The sequence below is a fragment of the Eublepharis macularius genome, chromosome 11 (assembly GCF_028583425.1).
Source record: "Eublepharis macularius isolate TG4126 chromosome 11, MPM_Emac_v1.0, whole genome shotgun sequence".
NCBI lineage: Eukaryota > Metazoa > Chordata > Lepidosauria > Squamata > Eublepharidae > Eublepharis > Eublepharis macularius.
The window spans coordinates 62471728-62490500 of NC_072800.1; the positions used below are offsets into that span (position 1 = coordinate 62471728).

The 18773-nt window shown below is 38.4% G+C and overlaps 1 protein-coding gene across 2 annotated transcripts; it reads right to left on the reverse strand.

Moving 5' to 3' along the window:
* Nucleotides 1–70: 70 nt before the first annotated feature.
* On the reverse strand, nt 71–7069 carry GATAD1 (GATA zinc finger domain containing 1). Of its 2 annotated transcripts, XM_054992016.1 has the most exons (5): nt 6730–7069; nt 4771–4896; nt 3727–3786; nt 2809–2992; nt 71–2118 (listed from the first exon to the last, which is right to left on the reverse strand). In XM_054992016.1, the coding sequence occupies exons 1-5, from the start codon at nt 6934–6936 to the stop codon at nt 1928–1930; spliced, it is 768 nt and encodes a 255-aa protein (XP_054847991.1). In that variant the 5' UTR covers nt 6937–7069; the 3' UTR covers nt 71–1927. The 2 variants fall into 2 exon arrangements, with proteins under 2 accessions (XP_054847991.1, XP_054847992.1); XM_054992017.1 differs by lacking the exon at nt 3727–3786.
* Nucleotides 7070–18773: the final 11704 nt, after the last annotated feature.

Below are 18773 nucleotides of genomic sequence, written 5' to 3' on the forward strand. Positions count from 1 at the left end.
GCAAACAATGAATTTTCATGCAATTATTTTTAAAAGTACAGTTTCAGAATAAAAACAAGTTAAGCTAGTATCAATAAAATCATTAATTTTATTGTTCAAGCCCTTTGCTAAACTAGCAAGTAAAAGTGTAGGACTGGATCTTGCAAACTTTTCTACTGGTAAAGAAAACGGGGCCCTTTGACCCACAAAAGGCTATGCTGGGGAATTGTGTGATCCATGTGCAGAAAAGCCACAAACAGGCTACAGTGAAGACAGCAATCAAGTGGGATTGAGCAGAGTTGTCAGAGTTCAACCCACTCAAACTATCCTAGAAACTGGGTAACAGAATTGTACCACAGGTTTCACTTGGACATGTTTAATTGTAGTAACTGTTCTCTCTCCAGCCCATGAACATGGAAATACATCCGTCTTTAAGATGATTTTGGTTAATTACTACAGTTGTTTTGCCAAAACGTACCTTAACCTCTTAAAATACCATAAAAAGAATCAGGTCCAGTAGTTTTTATTTTAATTTCATAACTTGAGATAATTCAGTATATTGCTCTGCCATATGCAAGCACTCTTAAATTAGAACATTATGTAATTAACCCAATTTTATAATAACCTTTCAGCTGTTCTTTTTACAAGAATGTTTTTTGCTCTTTATTGATTACATAAAAGTAGCTTTTCAAATCTGTTTAAAAATTTGGGGATATACAGCATTTAGAACCCTCTTATCATCTAGGGTTTTAGTCTGTTTTGGAGGATTTTTTTGGCAGTCTAGTATTTAGTTCTAAGTAAACAGTGATCAGCATACATAATTACTTATTTGACAAACAACCAAAACCCCCACAAATAGTTTAAAGGAAAATAAGCCTAAAAAACTCTTCCCTCTACTTTGTAGTGACCATGTTATTTTTATTATCTTCTACATAGAATATCAGTTGAAATAAAGATAAAATGAAAACTATTTTCCATTAACATTTTAAAAGTTCCTATTAATTAACATTTATGCATAAAACTTCCCAGCTATGAGATTCCCTAAAGCATTCAAGAAGTGGCAGAAGTATCTTATGTGCTTTCATGTATAAATTTCTGTTCATGGAATTTTTAGCAAATATATGTGGGATAAGAGGTTACTGTGAGTGTGACAAATATGTCAACATTTTGTGACAGTGCTGAGTGAACTTTTATAGTTTATAGATACTTGTATAACAAATTATAAATTTTTGACAAAACCTAGTGGCCATCAAATATTTTACTAACTTCTTTGGCCACATACACTACCATTAAACATTTTGGAGCATCCAACAGCATAAAAAAGTTTCCAAAGGCTTCCCTATCTTGCATACCTTAGTCACTACCGACTAAGTGGTTATTTACAGGCCTGCTTAGCTGACATGCTGCCTTTAAAAAAACTGATTCTAAATATATATACTACTTTTCTTCCTTTATTAAACTTAGTAGCATACAAAGGCTTTTCCTAGATCTCCTAGTCAGGTACTTACTAGCCTCACAACTACCCTGTTTTCAACCCATCTCTAAGACCATCATCAAAGGCATTGTCATTTTTGGAGTAGAACGACGTTTTTCAGCTAGACCCCTACACTCATTCTCCCACACTCATACCAACATCTCAAGTGTTAAATTGGTTGTTTTTCTGCACACAGACATGGTATCTGGGGAAAGCAGTAAAATTTCATAAATTAAGTTTGGTATATTTTTACACAACACAAATTAGACAAATACAAGGCGTAGACCTCATAACAAAGAGTAAGTTACTTCTGACAGAAGAGAAAAGCAAGTTTTAGGGAAGGTGAATACTCAACAAAGGCATCCAATTTTTTAAAAAATAAAGACTGCTAGGACTTGCTGAATAACTTAATACACAAGAATTTAAAATAAATGTTATACACATATATAAAAGAAGTATCTCAAACTAGACATACTATAAGCTACTGGCCACAGTTTCTTTGATTGAGATTGCTGGAGTAGGTCCAACATGAGTCCAGATATAACCTTTTTCTGGCCTTGTAGGAATGGTAGGAAAGGGTGATGACCGAGATTTGAAATACTCTGATGGTGCATGGCAAACAAAATCTAAGTATTCGATTTTCCTTGGGAGATCTTCTTCTGGTCCTTAAGTGGGGGAAAAAAGGGAAAGCAATTCACTCTTTATCTCTCTAATAGTACCAGGTACATCCACATCACAATTCCCACTGAATTCTACAACATTTGTTACAGGAAACACAGGTACCTTCTATCCACCATTTAAGCCGCAGGCTGCATAAGATGGTACTGCTCCTGCATTATTTGCCTTTGCCCATGTTAGAAAGGATGTGAAAAGTCATATAAGTTGGCTGCTTGGTAGCACCTCTGAAAGAGGCTGGCAGCAAATGAATTGTTGGTATAACCATGATCCCTAGAATTACTTCGTAATGGTGGAGTAAGGGGAGAAGGCAGATATTTGCCCATCTGCAACAGACATGTATTACCCTCCCTCACCTGCTCTGTGTGCCCATATTGCAGCCCTTTTCCACAAAACATGGTCAATGGGAGATAAAATCAGAGCACCCTTAAGACAGACTTTTTAGCACAATGAATGAGAGTACCGACTGCTTTCAAATATGTAACTTTGATCTATGGTTTATTTTTCTTTACATTGATACAATCCAATCTAGAAAAGCAATCAAGGACAGACTTAAATGGCATCTTAGTGTAACTAATTATCCAACCTTAAGAAAACCAAGCCTGAAACTACAGAGCTACACTTTACACAATGGTGTCTCAGAATTACTTGAACATAGCATTTTAGGCCTTGAAACTTACCTATTATGTAAGTTGCAGGGTCAAAACAGTCTTTGGGGCTAACTGTAGTAGGAATGAGCCATGTTAAAGCTGCACTTTTTTCACAGTATTGGTCTTGAATAAACCCTCTAATTTGAGCATAGTATGTTTTACCATCCTGCTCATCAATCACTGAAACAACATCGCCAATCTGATAGTAAACTCCCTAGAAAAGATATAGATAGTTAGAGGTTTTTGGTTTTTTTTAAAAAAAAACAACTAAACTAAGACTTCAACAGTCATTTTTAAGTCTACGTTCAATTAATCCCTTCCCAGCCCCTGCTGGTCTACAATTTTGCCCTCTTCATGTACTTTCCCTCTCAGATCATGTTTTCTTGTTTAAGGGCATCTTTGGTATCTTCTCCCAATAAACAGAAGAGGAAGACTTTTCTCTTCATTTTCCTTTTCTCTTAAAGGCATCTGAATTCAGTCTAGACAGCTACCAATATTGGTGGTGTCAAGTAGTTTTAAAACTCAGATAATACATTTTAAAAGCCATGCACCAGTATCTGATCTAATAACCATTAATTAAGCAGGAACTGTAAAACAACACTCATAGGCTTGGATCCAATGAGCTCCCTGTGCAAGTGGAAAGTACTTCTCACGAAAGGGGTGCATATGCTCTCCAATTTCCTTCTCAGATGCTGTTTTCTATGACTTTTCAAACACATTTTCATATAGCCTAATTCCAGAAATTCATCAATTTTCAGAAACATACTTGCCTAAACATTTTGGTCAACACTTTCCTTAGATCTTAAGATTTGTTTGCAATTCTATTGAGTTTAACCATCTTGTCATATGAATTTTTTTAAAAATCCACATATTCAAAAATACTCCATATCAGGTTTAAGTAACAAAGCTGGTACTCTTTGTGAGATTTTTAAAATTTAAAAGCCATACCTTGTAAAATATAGATTCTGCCGTAATTATAGTGGCTACAGACTCTGGAGCTTTGATGGGCTTTTAAAAAAAGGATACAATGATTTATGTACACAGAATTTGTTTGTGAGCTTCTTAATGTCAGAAATACTATGCATTTTTGGTGAAGAAAAAAATTACAGAGAACTACTAGACTACTGGATATAAAAATCAGAAAGACAATATCACATGACTATCTCTGGTATCAAAAAGTTATAATAAAAATTAGTCTAAACTTTTGCATGGAGTGCTTTTAACTAGTAAACTTTGCAAAATTTTATGTACTATTTACTTTGAAAACCTATGCTAAATTAGAAACAAAAAACTCATTTAAAGAAAATATCTGAGTGTGATTACAACAATATATTGTCCGTTTCAAGTTGCTAGACGTTTCTATTTCAGTATAAGAATGTGCACTGTATTAAGAAGCCATCTATGTAGCTGCTTTAAACATGTTAGCATACTCTGAACCTGTAACATACAAAGCAACCCTTATTTGGCAATGCATAATAATGTAAACTAAATACATTATTAAATACTAATACTTGGTAGTAGCCTGTTTTCAAAAGTGAAATAGTATGACAATACATGTAGTATTTAGGCAGCTTTGTAAGGATTGCAGAAGCTGAATTTAGATAACATAGGTCCATAATGAAGATATGATTGCATCCAATGGGCTCCTTCAGAAAAAAAATGAACCACTGAAAAATATTGTTTTAACACAACAATTCAAAATATAAGAATATTTTAAAGGATCACAATATAGCTTCCTATTTCATCACTAAGTTTTTTGTGTTTTCACTAGCAAGTTAAATATAAAACTGTTATGACGTCCTATTTTTAGTTTTGTACTACAACTATAATCTAGTGGTACTGATTATTTATAATCTGACTCACTGAGTAATGTAATATTATGATAGTTGTTTATGGTCCTCTCAACTGTGCTATGTAAAATTGTAGCAGGATATGTTTTTATTGTATATATAAAAACAAATTTATTTTAAAAATACTAAAAAATAATCTTACATTTTTTAACTTAAAAATATGCCTTCTCCCTTTTCCTTTAGTGGAAACTTTCTTTTCAGCTGCAGGAGCGGACTTGTATTTTGTGTTCCTTAATCGAGCAGATCTCCTGTGAATTTCTTGTTTACTCTATGGTAGACAAAAATAAGTGTTGATTACACATGAGCATATACACAGTCAAACGTATGTAAAACAATAACGATGTCAGAAGGGGAATCTTTAAGTTCACCCATATCCTAAATTCATTTATTAAGATTTTTTTAAACCCTCAGTGATTTCAGTGAGTAATTTGGGGTACTAAGGGGTTCCAATAACTTTCAGAAATATCTAGATTCAAGTTTCAGGTAAGAAGCTGTGTTGGTCTACAGCAGAATGGCAGAATTTGAGTCCAGTGGCACCTTCAAGACCAATTAAGATTTTTAGTGTATAAGCTTTCAAAAGCCATGGCTTCCTTCTTCAGATACAGGGAGAAGTGGAGATCCCTGAATCTTTCTATCCTAGTCAAGAGGTGGCTGGGGTGATGCAAGGAAGGAAGTGAGGATGAAAAGGTACAATGCAGCTTGATCAGAGCAGAAATTAGCATCTGTAGTGAGATAAGATTCAAGTTACAGCAGAAGTTAATTTAGGCTTAGGTAACCTGCTCCTATTCACAGCTACTAAGTCAGTCTCATGGTGTAACAATGCTATCTGCCAAAAATGTATGCACTGGACTGCAGCTTTAAGTACACCTCAGCTGCCACAAACCGATATTCCTTTCACCAGTGCAATTACAAATAATACAAGATCGAAAAGAGTCCAGTAGCACCTTTAAGACTAGCCAACTTTACTGTAGCATAAGCTGTGGAGAACCACAGTTCTCTTCATCAGATGCGAAGTTCTCTTCGTCAGACACATCTGACAAAGAGAACTGTGATTCTCGACAGCTTATGCTACAGTAAAGTTGGTTAGTCTTAAAGGTGCTACTGGACTCTTTTCGATTTTGCTACTACAGACTAACACAGCTAACTCCTCTGGAAATAATACAAGGGCAGTGAAAACTGTTAAGGGACAAAGTCAGATTCGCTTAATAAGAAGCAACACTAAACCCAGGGGATTTTACTTCTCAACGTATTTAGGATTGCATCATACAACTATAACCTGATACATACTTATTTGAGAGGAAGCCCAACCAAGTTTGGCGAGGGCTTGTCTTCTGAGTAAACAAGATAAAATTAGGCCAGCAGGATTTGAGTCCAGTGGCACCTTAGCGACCAACAAGATTTTCCGGGTGTAAGCTTTCGAGAGTCAAATCTCTCTTCTTCTTCACCCTGCAGAGAAGTTAGCCGTGTTAGTCTGTGGTAGCAAAATCAAAAAGAGTCCAGTAGCACCTTTAAGACTAACCAATTTTATTTTAGCATACGCTTTCGAGAATCAAGTTCTCTTCGTCAGATGCCTGATGTATCAGTGCTTTCCATGGTCATAGATGCAGAGGAGTTAGCCATGTTAGTCTGGACTCTTTTTGATGTATCAGGCATCTGACGAAGAGAACTTGATTCTCGAAAGCTTATGCTAAAATAAAATTGGTTAGTCTTAAAGGTGCTACTGGACTCTTTTTGATTTTTCTTCTTCACCCTGAAACTCTTGCCTGCCACTAGACTGAAATCCTGCTATTCTACTGCAGACCAACACGGCTATCCACTTAGGCTATAATAGCTGGATGTGTGCCCTGAGGGGGAAAAGATTATTCCCCCCCCCTTTTTCTTCCGCTATTTGTATGCAAAGCTTGTGCCAGCAGAAGCAACATTACACAGCACACGAACGCAGCATAAGTGAACTGACCAACTCGGTAATGGGCGAGCCTTCACAGCTGGCAGTCACCTCGAAGCACAAAAGAGGCGCGGCCGACCCAACTCTGAGAGGGGAGCGTCCGGCCGCTCCAGCCTCACGGAGGGTTGGCGGTAGCTGGAGGGAGGCCTTACTTACCTGCTTCCCTCCGCCGCCGCCCCCGCCGCCCCCGTTGCTGTGCTGCGCTGCAGCCGAGGTGGTGGCGTAGGCGCTTCCCCCGGCCCCGGGCGGCCCCGGGCGGCCCGTGCAGTTGTTGCAGAGGATCTCGCCCTGGCCTCCCTTCTTCCACATGGAAGAGGAGGTGGTGCGACACACGCTGCATGTCGGCTTCAGGCCCAGCGGCATCTCGCCGCCTCACGCTCGCTCGCTTCCGGGCTGAAGAGTCTTGCGGCCGCCACGACGGATGTTGCCTGTGGAAGCGCTCCCGAAGACACGCAGCAGAGAACGGCAACTTCTGCTCCTCGCTAAGCGGGAACGAGCCGAGCCCCGAGAGGGAAAGCGCGACAGTCGCCGCCCTCTGCTGGTCGTCCCGTGGGTTGCATGAGGCGGACGCCTGTAAGGGCCGCTAAGAAGACCCTGAGCCCCAAGAGCGACGGCCTTCCAGCGAGAGCTGGCCCGGGGAGCCCGGCTTGCTCTCAGGGGTCCCTTACGAAGGCAGTAATTTTCTGCCCCAGGCCGCCCAAAGGCCTTGGTTTAGGCCGTCTCTGCTGGCCAAGTGTTTGCACGCACATATTGCCCCTTGTGTTGCGCTAACAGTTCATGACCCCAGCGTTATCCGCAGGCGCCCGCTGAAGCCCAGCGGTAGTCAAGCGCACTATATCTTGCCTAATGTTTCGGGGGTAAATGCACCACATAAAAATGCGTTGCTCAGGTATGGACAGACGCTTTTCCTAGGGAACAGCAATTGAAAATGGAGATGGGGGGGGGCGAAACGCATTTACATGTGTGTATTAATTTTGTGGCCCAGTTGGATCTGGTATATGTTTACTCAGAACTGCATCCATCCCACTTTGTTCAGTCGGACTAAAGTCCAAATAAAGGTGTACGTATATAGGAGTTATGCTCTTAGGGACTGAACGAGAGAGATTTAGCCATTTTCAGAGGGGACAGATTGGTCTTCTCTGATTCTATAGATAAGATTTACTTTCGTAAGAATAAATTTCTCTTTTTCCTTTAACCCCCCCCTTTATAACATTAGAGATATTGTGATTTATCGCATGAAGTTACAGACTTCCTGTTTTATAGTTTTAAAGGTTTTGAGTATTGTCATACTTTTTTATGTAATATTATTGTTATAATATTTTTTTTTTAAAAAAAATAAAGGTCTAAAGGAAGTTAAACTGAAATTAGAAATCGGGGTGGGGATTTTTTTAAAAAACTTGCAAAGTATTTTTCTGTATGCAGTTTTCTCTAGGGGTACTGATCTACGTAGTCTGAAGATCAGTTATAATTCCAGAAAATCTCCAGATCCCACCTGGAGGTTGGCAACCCTAAACTATAGGCTCTTAAGGCTATGATTTCCAAGTGGGTTTCCTAGCACCCATTCCTGACATTTGTCCAACTCATTGTAGTGGGGATGCTTCAAAAGAACACAGGAGGCATCATCTTTGTGTGTGCAGGGAGCACCCATTCAGAAACAGCTGCTACAAATCATAGGAGGATGCTTGGCTTGCAACCTCTCAACATTTTTAATGGCCTCCCACACCTGATGACAGCCAATTTTATTATTTCCTTATTGGCAACCATTTCATGATGGTGCCCATTTCCCCCATTCTAAAAATTCCAAAAGTGCCTACAGACTCAACAGGATTTGGGGGCCTCTGTTTTAGGGGCTTAAGCAGACTGATTCCCCCCATCTCGTTCTGTTTTCTCTCCTTTAATTGACTCTTGGGGACAATAAACATGCTTAATCCTCATCATGATGTTTAAATGAGCGAGGGCATCGTTTTCATTTACAAACTAATTTTTTTTTTGCATAGCTCATTTATCTCTTGAGCCTTTTTTGGTGTGATAGGAACTTGACAATCAGGTTTGCTATTCGAGCGAACTGGTTGAAGCATTACAAAAAAAAGATGTGCCATCTATAGCATGCTCAGTCCTCATCAGGTAGGTTTTTGTTGGGGGGGGGGTTGTATAATTTACCAAGTATTGTTTTTTTTGCTTATCTGGGGAGTCCTCAGTGTATGCAGCAAGTACAATTTTGGTTGTGAGTGCCCTGTTTCACTGCCTTATTGACAGGTATTCAGTAATAAAGTTTGCTATTAGAGGAAACAAACTGCAGTGTGGAGGGATAATTGACTGGAAATGTTACATATACCAGTACAAACCGCACGCCTTCCATCCAGCATTCTATACATTGTCATAGGGTTGAGTAGGCATTTTGCCCATCTGCTGTTGTCTTTTCCTTATCTTACTTTCAACTACTCTCAATATTCTGTGCCTCCCAGAGCATGCTCAGTTTTTGTTAGGTGGACTTTTGATTTAGAAAATCTTATTTTTCTCTAAGTAAATCCCTACATTGTTTTTGGCTGGCCTGGTTTCATTGCTTTCATGACTGGAATATTTTATTATTTGATACATCAATTATTATGCTAGATGAGTACTACTCTGTGGCCCAGTTGGCGTGGCATTGGCAATTGAATTTTCAGATTTAAATATGAATAATTGTTCTAAAAATGGCATGTATCAAAATTAGTACTTGAAGAGATTAAGGATGTATTTAATTTTAACTTGGGGACCATCCTTGTAGGATCATTTCTTCTTTAGTAATAAATATTCTTGGCTTCATGTCTCAGCACCTACAATCTTACCCAAAAAACTTAGCAAGAGTGACTTCAGCACATTGTTAGGAGCATGCTCTAAATCTGTAATTCCAAACACTCTCATATTATTAATGGACATATTTACAAATAAATATTTTCAGGAACAGTGTAAATGACTATGCTGAAATCTGTGTAGCACTTTAGAGAATAGTACCTGTTCTTGTGGCAAGTAAAGGACTTCAACATCCAAGGTTGTCAATCCCATATTTTTCATAAGCTATAAATTAATCCAAAAAAGAATAAATATCAAATAATTAAATACTTCAAATAAAAACATGAAAAATTAATGTATATGAACGCACTTTAAGCAAATCATCTTGACTTTTACATGAATAATTGAAGTTCTGGGTGTGAATGAACTAATGTGGACCAACTCAGGACATTTTCAGCCAGAAAATCACACAATGTTTTACTGAGGAAATGAACTCAAAAGAAATGGTGTTGCTCTAACAGTGAGGCGAGACATAGCACAAGCAGTTAAGACCTACAATGCAAAGTCTGACCGAGTAATATCAATCAGACTTCAGGGAAAGCCTGTTAACATAACCATCATTCAAGTTTATGCTCTAACTACGGTTGCTGAGGAGGAAGAAATAGAAAACTTTTACGCAAGTGTCCAAGAAGAAATTGACCATACACCTAAACAAGATATGCTGATAATCATAGGTGACTGGAAAGCAAAAGTAGGTGATAAAGCAAAATCAAACATAGTTGGAAAATTTGGATTAGGGTCACAAAATGAAGCAGGAGAGCGGCTCATAGAATTTTGTGAAGCCAACAACCTGTTAAGTGCTAATACATGCTTCAGGCAACCCAAAAGATGATTGCATACATGGAAATCACTGGGTGACCAATACAGGAACCAAATAGATTACATAATTGGTAGCAGAAGATGGAGAAGCTGAAGAGAAACACTAAAAGAATCAGTGCCAAAATACAATCTAAATAATATTCCGGAAGAATTTAAAGACCAGGTAAGGAACAGATTTGCAATACTGTTTAATTGATCGTCATGAGCCAGAAGAATTTCGGGCTGAAACCAGAGATATTATCAAGGAAGAATGTGCAAAGACTATTCCTGTAGCCAAAAGAAAGGAAAAGCCTATATGGATGACTGAGGAAACTCTTAAAATAGCTAAAGATAGATGAGAAGCAAAAGCAAAAGGCCACAGAACAGGATCAAAACTCTAAATGCAGCTTTTCAGCAACTTGCACACAGAGACAAAGAAATCTATTATAATAACCAGTGCAAAGAAATAGAAGAGAACAACAAAAAAGGAAGAACAAGAGACTTGTTCCAAAAGATCAGAGAAATCAAAGGGAAATTCAAGCCACGGCTTGGGATCCTGAGAGATCAACATGGAAATACAGTATCTGATCAGGACAAAATAAAGGAAAGATGGAAACAGTACACTGAAGAACTATACAAAAGAGACGGAAGAATGACAGATATTTTTGACGAAGAATCTTTTGATGAAGAACCAGAAATCCTAGAAAGTGAAGTAAAAGCTGCACTCAAAGCAATTGAGAGAAACAAAGTACCTGGAATAGATGGAATACCAATAGAGCTATTTCAAGCCACAGAAATGGCTTTCTCCTTTTTTAGTTTACCTTCCTATGAAGAGCTCCATTTTGCTTGCTATGAGGCAAGACATCAAATTAATATAGTCTCATACAAAAAAATGGCCTTTGATGCCGTAAGGTGATAAGCATGTGATATGCACAGTTGCAGAAAAAGGCTGATCTGCTAAAATTTGGAATGGTTTCAAAGCAAATCTATAGTGTGACTGTAATGATTCCAAGTAAATGGGTGCATGTGTCTTTAAATGTTTGGTGAGATAGGTGAAGAGTGGGGGGTGAAAGAGAGAGATGAGTGAGTGGTATGATTGGTTGATGACAGAGAGTGGGCGGAGTAAAGGCAGTTTTCAGTTACTGAGGGAGAGAAAAAGATTCCGTTAGGGCAAGAGAGGCGAGCTGTGTGCAGCCTGAGGGTGTTCATGTATTCGTGAGGGAAAGGCAACCTGAGTGGAAGCTTGAACTGAGTGTGTCTGTGAGACTATATATTCATTCTATTTGAAGCAGGCAAACTGTGTGTGAAGCCTTACAAGAAATCTGTGTGAATGAGTTTGGATGAAGCAACTAGAAGAACTAAGAACTACTTTTATGTAACCAATACGCTTCTTAAAAAATAAACTTTTATTTTTTTTGTTATATCCCAGAGTAGCAGTCATTGTTATCTCCCATTCCTATCCTCAGGGCCACATAGAACCACGAAGGAGCCTGACGCATAAACACGTTACCAAAAGGGAAATTTGAATAAAATATTTTGGAATAATACATTCCTGGTGGCAGCAAACTACCCAGAGGGTGTAAGGGGAAGATTAAAAGAAAAATCTACCCCAAAGAAAGTGAAGATCATAACAGTGACCCTCCAGTTTACAGCTGCATTTTTATACCATTAAACCGTTTTAGCTATTTGGGCTAAGTTCAGTTTACCACTGATCCCACCTGTCCCCTATGTCTCCAGGCAAATGCAGATGGTTCAGGGGGAGGGGGAAACTGGGACTTTTTTTTCACTTTGTGCCTGGTTTGGGAGATATTCAGAAGCTACAAGGGAAATTCTGGCTGCTTCTGAGAGTCTCCAAAGGCCACCTTTGCAAAGTAAAACAACCTCTTCCCATGAATTCTCTGCACACCTCAAAGAACTTGAGAAGTTGGGGAAGGGGTCTCTCACATTGTGCTGGGCTTCTGTGTGAAAGTGATCGCTTGAAAGATTTACAGTCTCTGTTGGCCATCTGGTAACCATATTTGTGGACTAGAATAGGTGCAGAATTATTGGAAAGGATGTGATGGAAATACTATATTCATCAACTTTAACAGCATGTTTAGATTAAAAACCTTCCCTGTGTAGCTGAGGTATACAGCATGCATGGATACATAAAAGATTGACAGCGCAATCCTAAGCAGTGCTATACCCTTCTATGTCAAGCCTGTTGAAGTCAGTGGGCTTACAAGAGTGTAATTCTGTTTAGGATATGTATGTTTTCTGACTTCAAAGACTTTTCAATTCAGTAGTAAAAATATGTACCCTTGTTATGTGATTCCACTAGGAAAACTAGCAGTTGACTTCTCTATACTTTTCCTCCGAATAGCAGTAGTAGAGCATTCTTGCTGCAGATGAACGCCATATAATTTCTGTTTTAACTTACATATATATCCACAGTTCCCTCAGTGACTCAAAGTCATGTCATCTTTTCTATGGAAATTGATTGACTACGGCTTTGAAATTACAGCTTTTAAGCAATTGGAATTTTGGACTGGAGAATATTATATGCATACAAAAGGTGATAGGGGGTCCATGTATGCCAGATTTGTGGAAGAAAGGAGGAATATAAATAAATAATGTTTTCTAGGGAGGTAAGAAGCTATATCTTAACTTTAAATTCTGTTTCACCAACATTTTTTTTCAAATCTCTTAACCTCTTTCCCCTTATCCCTGTCTGTCAGCTAGTCTTGAAGCACACATGTTCAAGATCAGTAAGTATAGATTAGTCAACCTTCCTTAATTACTCTGTCATATATAGGTCCAGATGTATACGTTTACTGTCCTTTCGATACATTCATGCACTCTTATGTATGACCAACTATTGGTGTATGATCCAGCTGCTGCCACCATTAGGTCAGGGAAAACTGAGTGAGTTCTCCAAGTCCCACTTGAATGTTGTTCTTCTAGAAGTAGTTGGCTGCCTCTCTCTTCTACTTCCCCTACCCCCATCTTCCATTGCAAATATCAAGGACCCAAGGTGTAGTGAGAGATGTTGTATGAGTAACATGTGGGTAACATGTTCTCTGCAAGCACAGTTACATTGTCACTTTCATAAGACAGTTTCTGGCTTCTGTATGGCACAGTTTTGCACAAATCATGACTCACTGGTCCATCAGCCATGTGTTGGTAGTGAGCTGTCTGTTGCTGAAGTCCTGAGCAGGGAGCAAAACATTAGGCCATTGTATACTGCTGGTAGATTGCTGTTGGCTTGACAGGTTGTGCAGGCCTAGTTTGGTGTAACCAAAATGTGTATGTGAGTGAGTGAGTGAGTGAGTGAGTGAGTGAGTGAGTGAGTGAGTGAGTGAGTGAGTGTGTGTGTGTGTGTGTGTGAGAGAGAGAGAGAGAGAGAGAGAGATATTAGTATGGAAATATGATTGGTACGCTAGTATTCTGAATTAATTATAGGGTCATGATCATGGTATGTAGCGATTAGTAGCAATCCTTTTTACTTGACAGTACCTTTTTCTCCCATCTCTTCTCTGGTTCCTTTTACCAACTGTCATTTTTAGAATTCTGCAACTTGAAGCTTCTGTGCATCATGTTGCCATAGTGTCCTTGTTGAAGGTCAACACAGGGTAACAGTTTACATCGCGGGTAGGTAATCGGTATCTATACTTTTAATGGTGGTGCGGGAAGAGAAAGTGCCACTCATCTGTGTTAACAGAATTTAAATCTCCTCCACAGAGGTCACTGGAGCACCTTCATTCCACTGTCTCTCTTTGTAATATCACTTGCATTACTTGCTAGTTCCATTATATCAGATTGAGACAAATCTAATTCAGAACTACTTATTATTTGTTTATTTATATTCCACCTTTCTCACCGAGACGTGTCAATATGATCACCAGCTGGAATATTCACTAAACAATACAATAGAGTATGCATTGCAGAAATTAGAAAAGAAGCATACATTTGAATACAGAAATGCAGAGATGAAACATTGTTGAAAAGAAATAAGTATGACATATTAAACAACAGAAACTACCCAGTAAGAGCATACATCAACAGACAGTACGCAGTAGTATAGACTATAGTCCCTGTCCTGTAACGAGTCAGATCCCGTGTCTAAAACCAAGTTTCAACTTGCCAAGAGAAAGATGGATCTCTCTCCGGGGAAGCAGAAAGCAGTTAGTCTTTAGACCTGTCAAACAGATAAGTTCTTTGAACCAGCTGTTTATCAGTACATTTATTTATATAGGGTTCAATATTGCTTTGCAACTCCTTATCAAACACACAGACACCAATCTAGAGTTTATTTCACTTTATTGAAAATACACCCTAGTTTTTAATGAAGCAAGCAATCAAAATATAAATGGCTATTAATATGAATCCTATAACAACAGAACATAGAAAGGCAATAAGAAATAAGTTCACTAACATTTCTCAATAAATCCTAAGTTCAACATTGCTCAAAGTTTCCATGAAATACATAGGTAGAAATAGTTTCTCACCTAGATTCTCCCGAGATGTCTTCCATCAGTACCCTGCTTATTCTTTCTGTGTTTGCAATGATATACCTAATCATATGTAAATATTTAGGGTCTATTCACATGATAGCACAAACAAATATTGATTGGTTTGACACTTCACTGAATATTCATAATTTCATAGTACAGCCTTCCAATTAGTTAAAAAATTATGTCATAATCTGAACTGCACAACAAAACTACAAATCTCTAACAAGTGTCAGGAAAAGTTAAGTTGGACGATCACCATTGGTTGAATCTCTAAGCCTCGAGTGAAAGTAAAAGTTTTACAAGATGCAAAGGAGAGAGGCGGAATGCAACTGCCCAATCTGAGACTTTACCATGATGCAATCTGCCTAGTTTGGCTAAAAGAGTGGATGACATTAAAGAATAAGAAACTATTAGCCCTAGAGGGATATAAAAAAATTTTTGGATGGCACGCATACCTATGGCATGACAAAGTAAAGGTCAACTCGATGTTCCTGCATCATTTTGTAAGGAGAAGTCTATTTACAATCTGGAAGAAGTATAGAACTTACCTACAAGAAGGAACCCCCTTGTGGGTGGTTCCATATGAGGTGATAGATCCGAGAGCTGTGGATAATGAACAACAATGTTTAACGTACAAAGAAATAACTAAGATTGAAGTATCTAAACTTAGAATAAAGACACAAGAGGAACTATCACCTAACTATGATTGGTTTCAGTATAGACAGATTAGAGACTTATATAACTCAGACTTTGCAAAAGGGGGCATACGAACAGAGAACTCGGAACTAGAGCAGACCCTTCTTAAAGAAGACAAGAAAAGAATATCCAAGGTATACCAAGTATTGCTGAAATGGTATACTGAGGATGAGATAGTTAAAACACAGATGGTGAAATGGGCTATAAATTTCAATAAAGAAATAACAATGGAGGCATGGGAATACTTGTGGAAAACTACAATGAAGACAATGACATGTATCAATATTAAAGAGAACATTTTCAAAATGATCTATCGTTGGTACATGACACCAAAGAAGATTGCGCTAGGGAATTTGAATACTTCTAATAAATGCTGGAAATGTAAGAAACATGAGGGCTCCCTCTATCATATGTGGTGGTCGTGTGAGGTAGCTAGGCAGTTCTGGGGGGAAATAATAAGAGAAATGAGTGAAATTTTACAGTTTCAAATAAATAAGAACCCAGAACTCCTGCTGCTAAACTTGGGAATGGAGGGAATTCCAGCCCATCATAGGACGTTGATTTTTTATATGACTGCAGCAGCTAGACTTTTGTATGCGCAGAAATGGAAAGTACAAGAAGTACCAACTATTGAAGATTGGATCTACAAATTGCTGTATATGGCTGAAATGGACAAGATGACAAGAAAACTGAGAGATCTGGACTCAGGGCAGTTCAACACAGACTGGGAGAAGCTGAAACAATACCTGGAGAAGAAATGGGAGGTGGGAGGAAAACTGTGGCAGTTTGAGAACTACTGAAATATAATAAAAGTATAAAAGAGAGGGGTGACTTTACCGGGGGAGGAAGAGAAATGTGAATTTATAAGCAGTTAGATTAATTGATTGAGATATATATAGATATGTATAGGTCAACTGATAGAGAATAATTAATGATAAGGTTTAAACATGAGGATTGACTAACTAACAGTATTTTCTTTCTTTGACAAGATTTATATGCACCAAACTGAATGTATAGAAGAGTTAAATTGATTGAGTATCTGAGGAGTTATATAGAATTACCATAAAAAGTTGAAATGAGTAATATATAGAGAATAAATCAAATTGTTTGATTTAAATGTGGGAAATTTTTATGGTTTATATATTTTTATAGGTTTATATAGAATTATTCAAAACTGGAAAATGGGATAAATTGTTTATCTAAAGACGTATAGTTTGGGTGTATAATAATTAAAGGAGTTAATGATGCACTGCTTAATATAATGGAGAATGTATATCTGTTTTAGACAGAGGAATTTAATAGAAGTAAGGGAAAAGGGATAGAGGGTGGGAAAGCTGTTGGAAGTCAACAAAAGGGGGGGAAAGGGAGGGGGTTAGAAACGAAAAATTAGGGGAAAATTGATTGTAATGTAAAAATAAAAATGTTCTAACCCAATAAAAAATTTTTCAAAAAAAAACCATTGGTTGAATCTCTGATAGAGGAACATCAATCTCGGTAGAGTCCACTATTTTAATTAATTGTCAAAGGATGAAAGCACACCGGCTGAATTACCTTATACATAGAAAAAATACACTGAAAATTCATGCAAAGTTTAAAAGTTCATCTAGAGAGTATAGAAGCTAGGCCTAGTATTGTTCAGTATTGATTATTGGCATATGATCTTAATCTATATTGGCATAACAGTCCCTTTACCAAAGTCTTTCTCTAAACCACTTCCTTACAGCACAGCCCAATTGCCCAGTTAAAAAAAACCCTCTTCTTTCAATTCTTTCATTAAAGTATTATTTTACCAATAAGTGTAGGGACAAGGGCAACTTATTATATTCCATGTACTCTACTAATTATGGTGACTGATTCTCCAGAAATAGAAAGAAGCTTGGCAGTGTGAACATTTGTTAAGCTAGTTCTCTTTTTGTCTTGATTGAGTCTAAAAGACTTCAATTCAGCTCCAGAAAAGAAATTAGACATTGTTCTTTGTGTTTGCTGAAAGTGAAACAAATATTAATCAGTTTTATTTTTATTTGTCTTTGAAGTGAAATAGACATTTTAGTGCTGGTTTTGATTTGACTTTAACAGCCAATCTGGCAAATTCATAACTTGATTATTTATTTGGAAGAGTATACATATTTGTGATATATCTCCTACCCTATTGTTAAAACAATAAAACATCTGTGTACTCTCTGACACAGTGTCCTGATGGGTTGAGCATGCTGGCTGTCAGCCTCTCCTCTCCAAGGATTTTTTTTTCGCATCCCCAAGTTTCACAAACTTTTCAATGAAACGTGTCCATCAAAATGGTAAATGCCATCTCTTTAGTGACCTCTGGCAAACTGGCTGTATTAAATGTGCCATCTAAATTGAATTGGATGTTAGTGATTTTATCTGCAAAATGCTTAGCAAATAAGTCACAGCAAGCCGTTGAGATTTCCCCTATAGCTTCCTGTGGGCAAGAATGGAGTAGATCCTTATTACTTGGGAAATCTTTGCTGGATAACACTGAACAGAATCAGTTGTGGTTATAAAAATTACTCCCAGATTTAGGTATACTACAGTATCATTCTAAGAAAAGAATGGGAGTAAGCCTCATTTGAATAGGTTTAATTAGGATTCTGAATAAAATTGCCTTAGGGTTCTTCTCTAAGAGGGAAAATACACGAGACGCCTAGGTGTGTGTTGGGTCCCACAAGGTTCCCTGGGTAGTGTAGTCTTACAAAGAACAGCCACTTGATGCAGTTCTCTGTTGGGGAATCTCTCTCTCTTGCAAAAAGCCTCAGCTTGGGTTTTCCTTCAAGAGCTTGTGGGGGAGACGTAACAGGAGGCAGGAAATCCAGGACTTTTTTTGCAAGAGAGAGAGAGAATCTGTAATGTGATGCTCCTGGGGGGGGGAGAGTGGTGGGAGGAATTCTCTCTCTTGTAAAAAGCCGCTCCGGATTTCCTGCCTCCTGTTATGTGTCCCCCCCCTCGATCTCTCTCTCTCTCTCTCTCTCTCACAGTCTCTTGTCTGTGTCCCAGGAGAGGCACTCCCTCCAAACCCTGGACAGGCTGGCCCTGTCTTTGAGCCCCAACCTCTTGCTCCTCCCATACTGTCTTCTCTGTCCTTCTCCCTAACAGCCATGGCCATGCCAATTATGGTGCAAGAGCTGGTCCTCCTAGCCCTACCCTCTCTGGTCTCTGTGGAGGCACCCATTATGATGTCATAATGTTGGGTGCTCAGGTGCCACTGCTTAGACTCACTGTCCAGCTGGGAGGTGGGTATGGTCTGGCTTGTGGCCTGCCTTGTGGCCTGGGCTGAATCTGAGCTAGCAAGGGCAAAGGTGCCTATACCAGTCCCTCTCTTAGCCAACTCAGCTACACCTTCTCCAGCCGTTTCTTTTTCCTTGG

Bases quoted from the DNA above. Each gene is read 5' to 3' on its own strand.
- GATAD1 (XM_054992016.1), bottom strand. From the start codon at position 6,936: ATGCCGCTGGGCCTGAAGCCGACATGCAGCGTGTGTCGCACCACCTCC. The intron at 4,897-6,729 runs GTAAGTAAGGCC...TGTCTACCATAG, and splicing joins GCGGCGGCGGAGGGAAGCAG to AGTAAACAAGAAATTCACAG. The intron at 2,119-2,808 runs GTAAGTTTCAAG...CCCCCACTTAAG, and splicing joins CCCTGCAACTTACATAATAG to GACCAGAAGAAGATCTCCCA.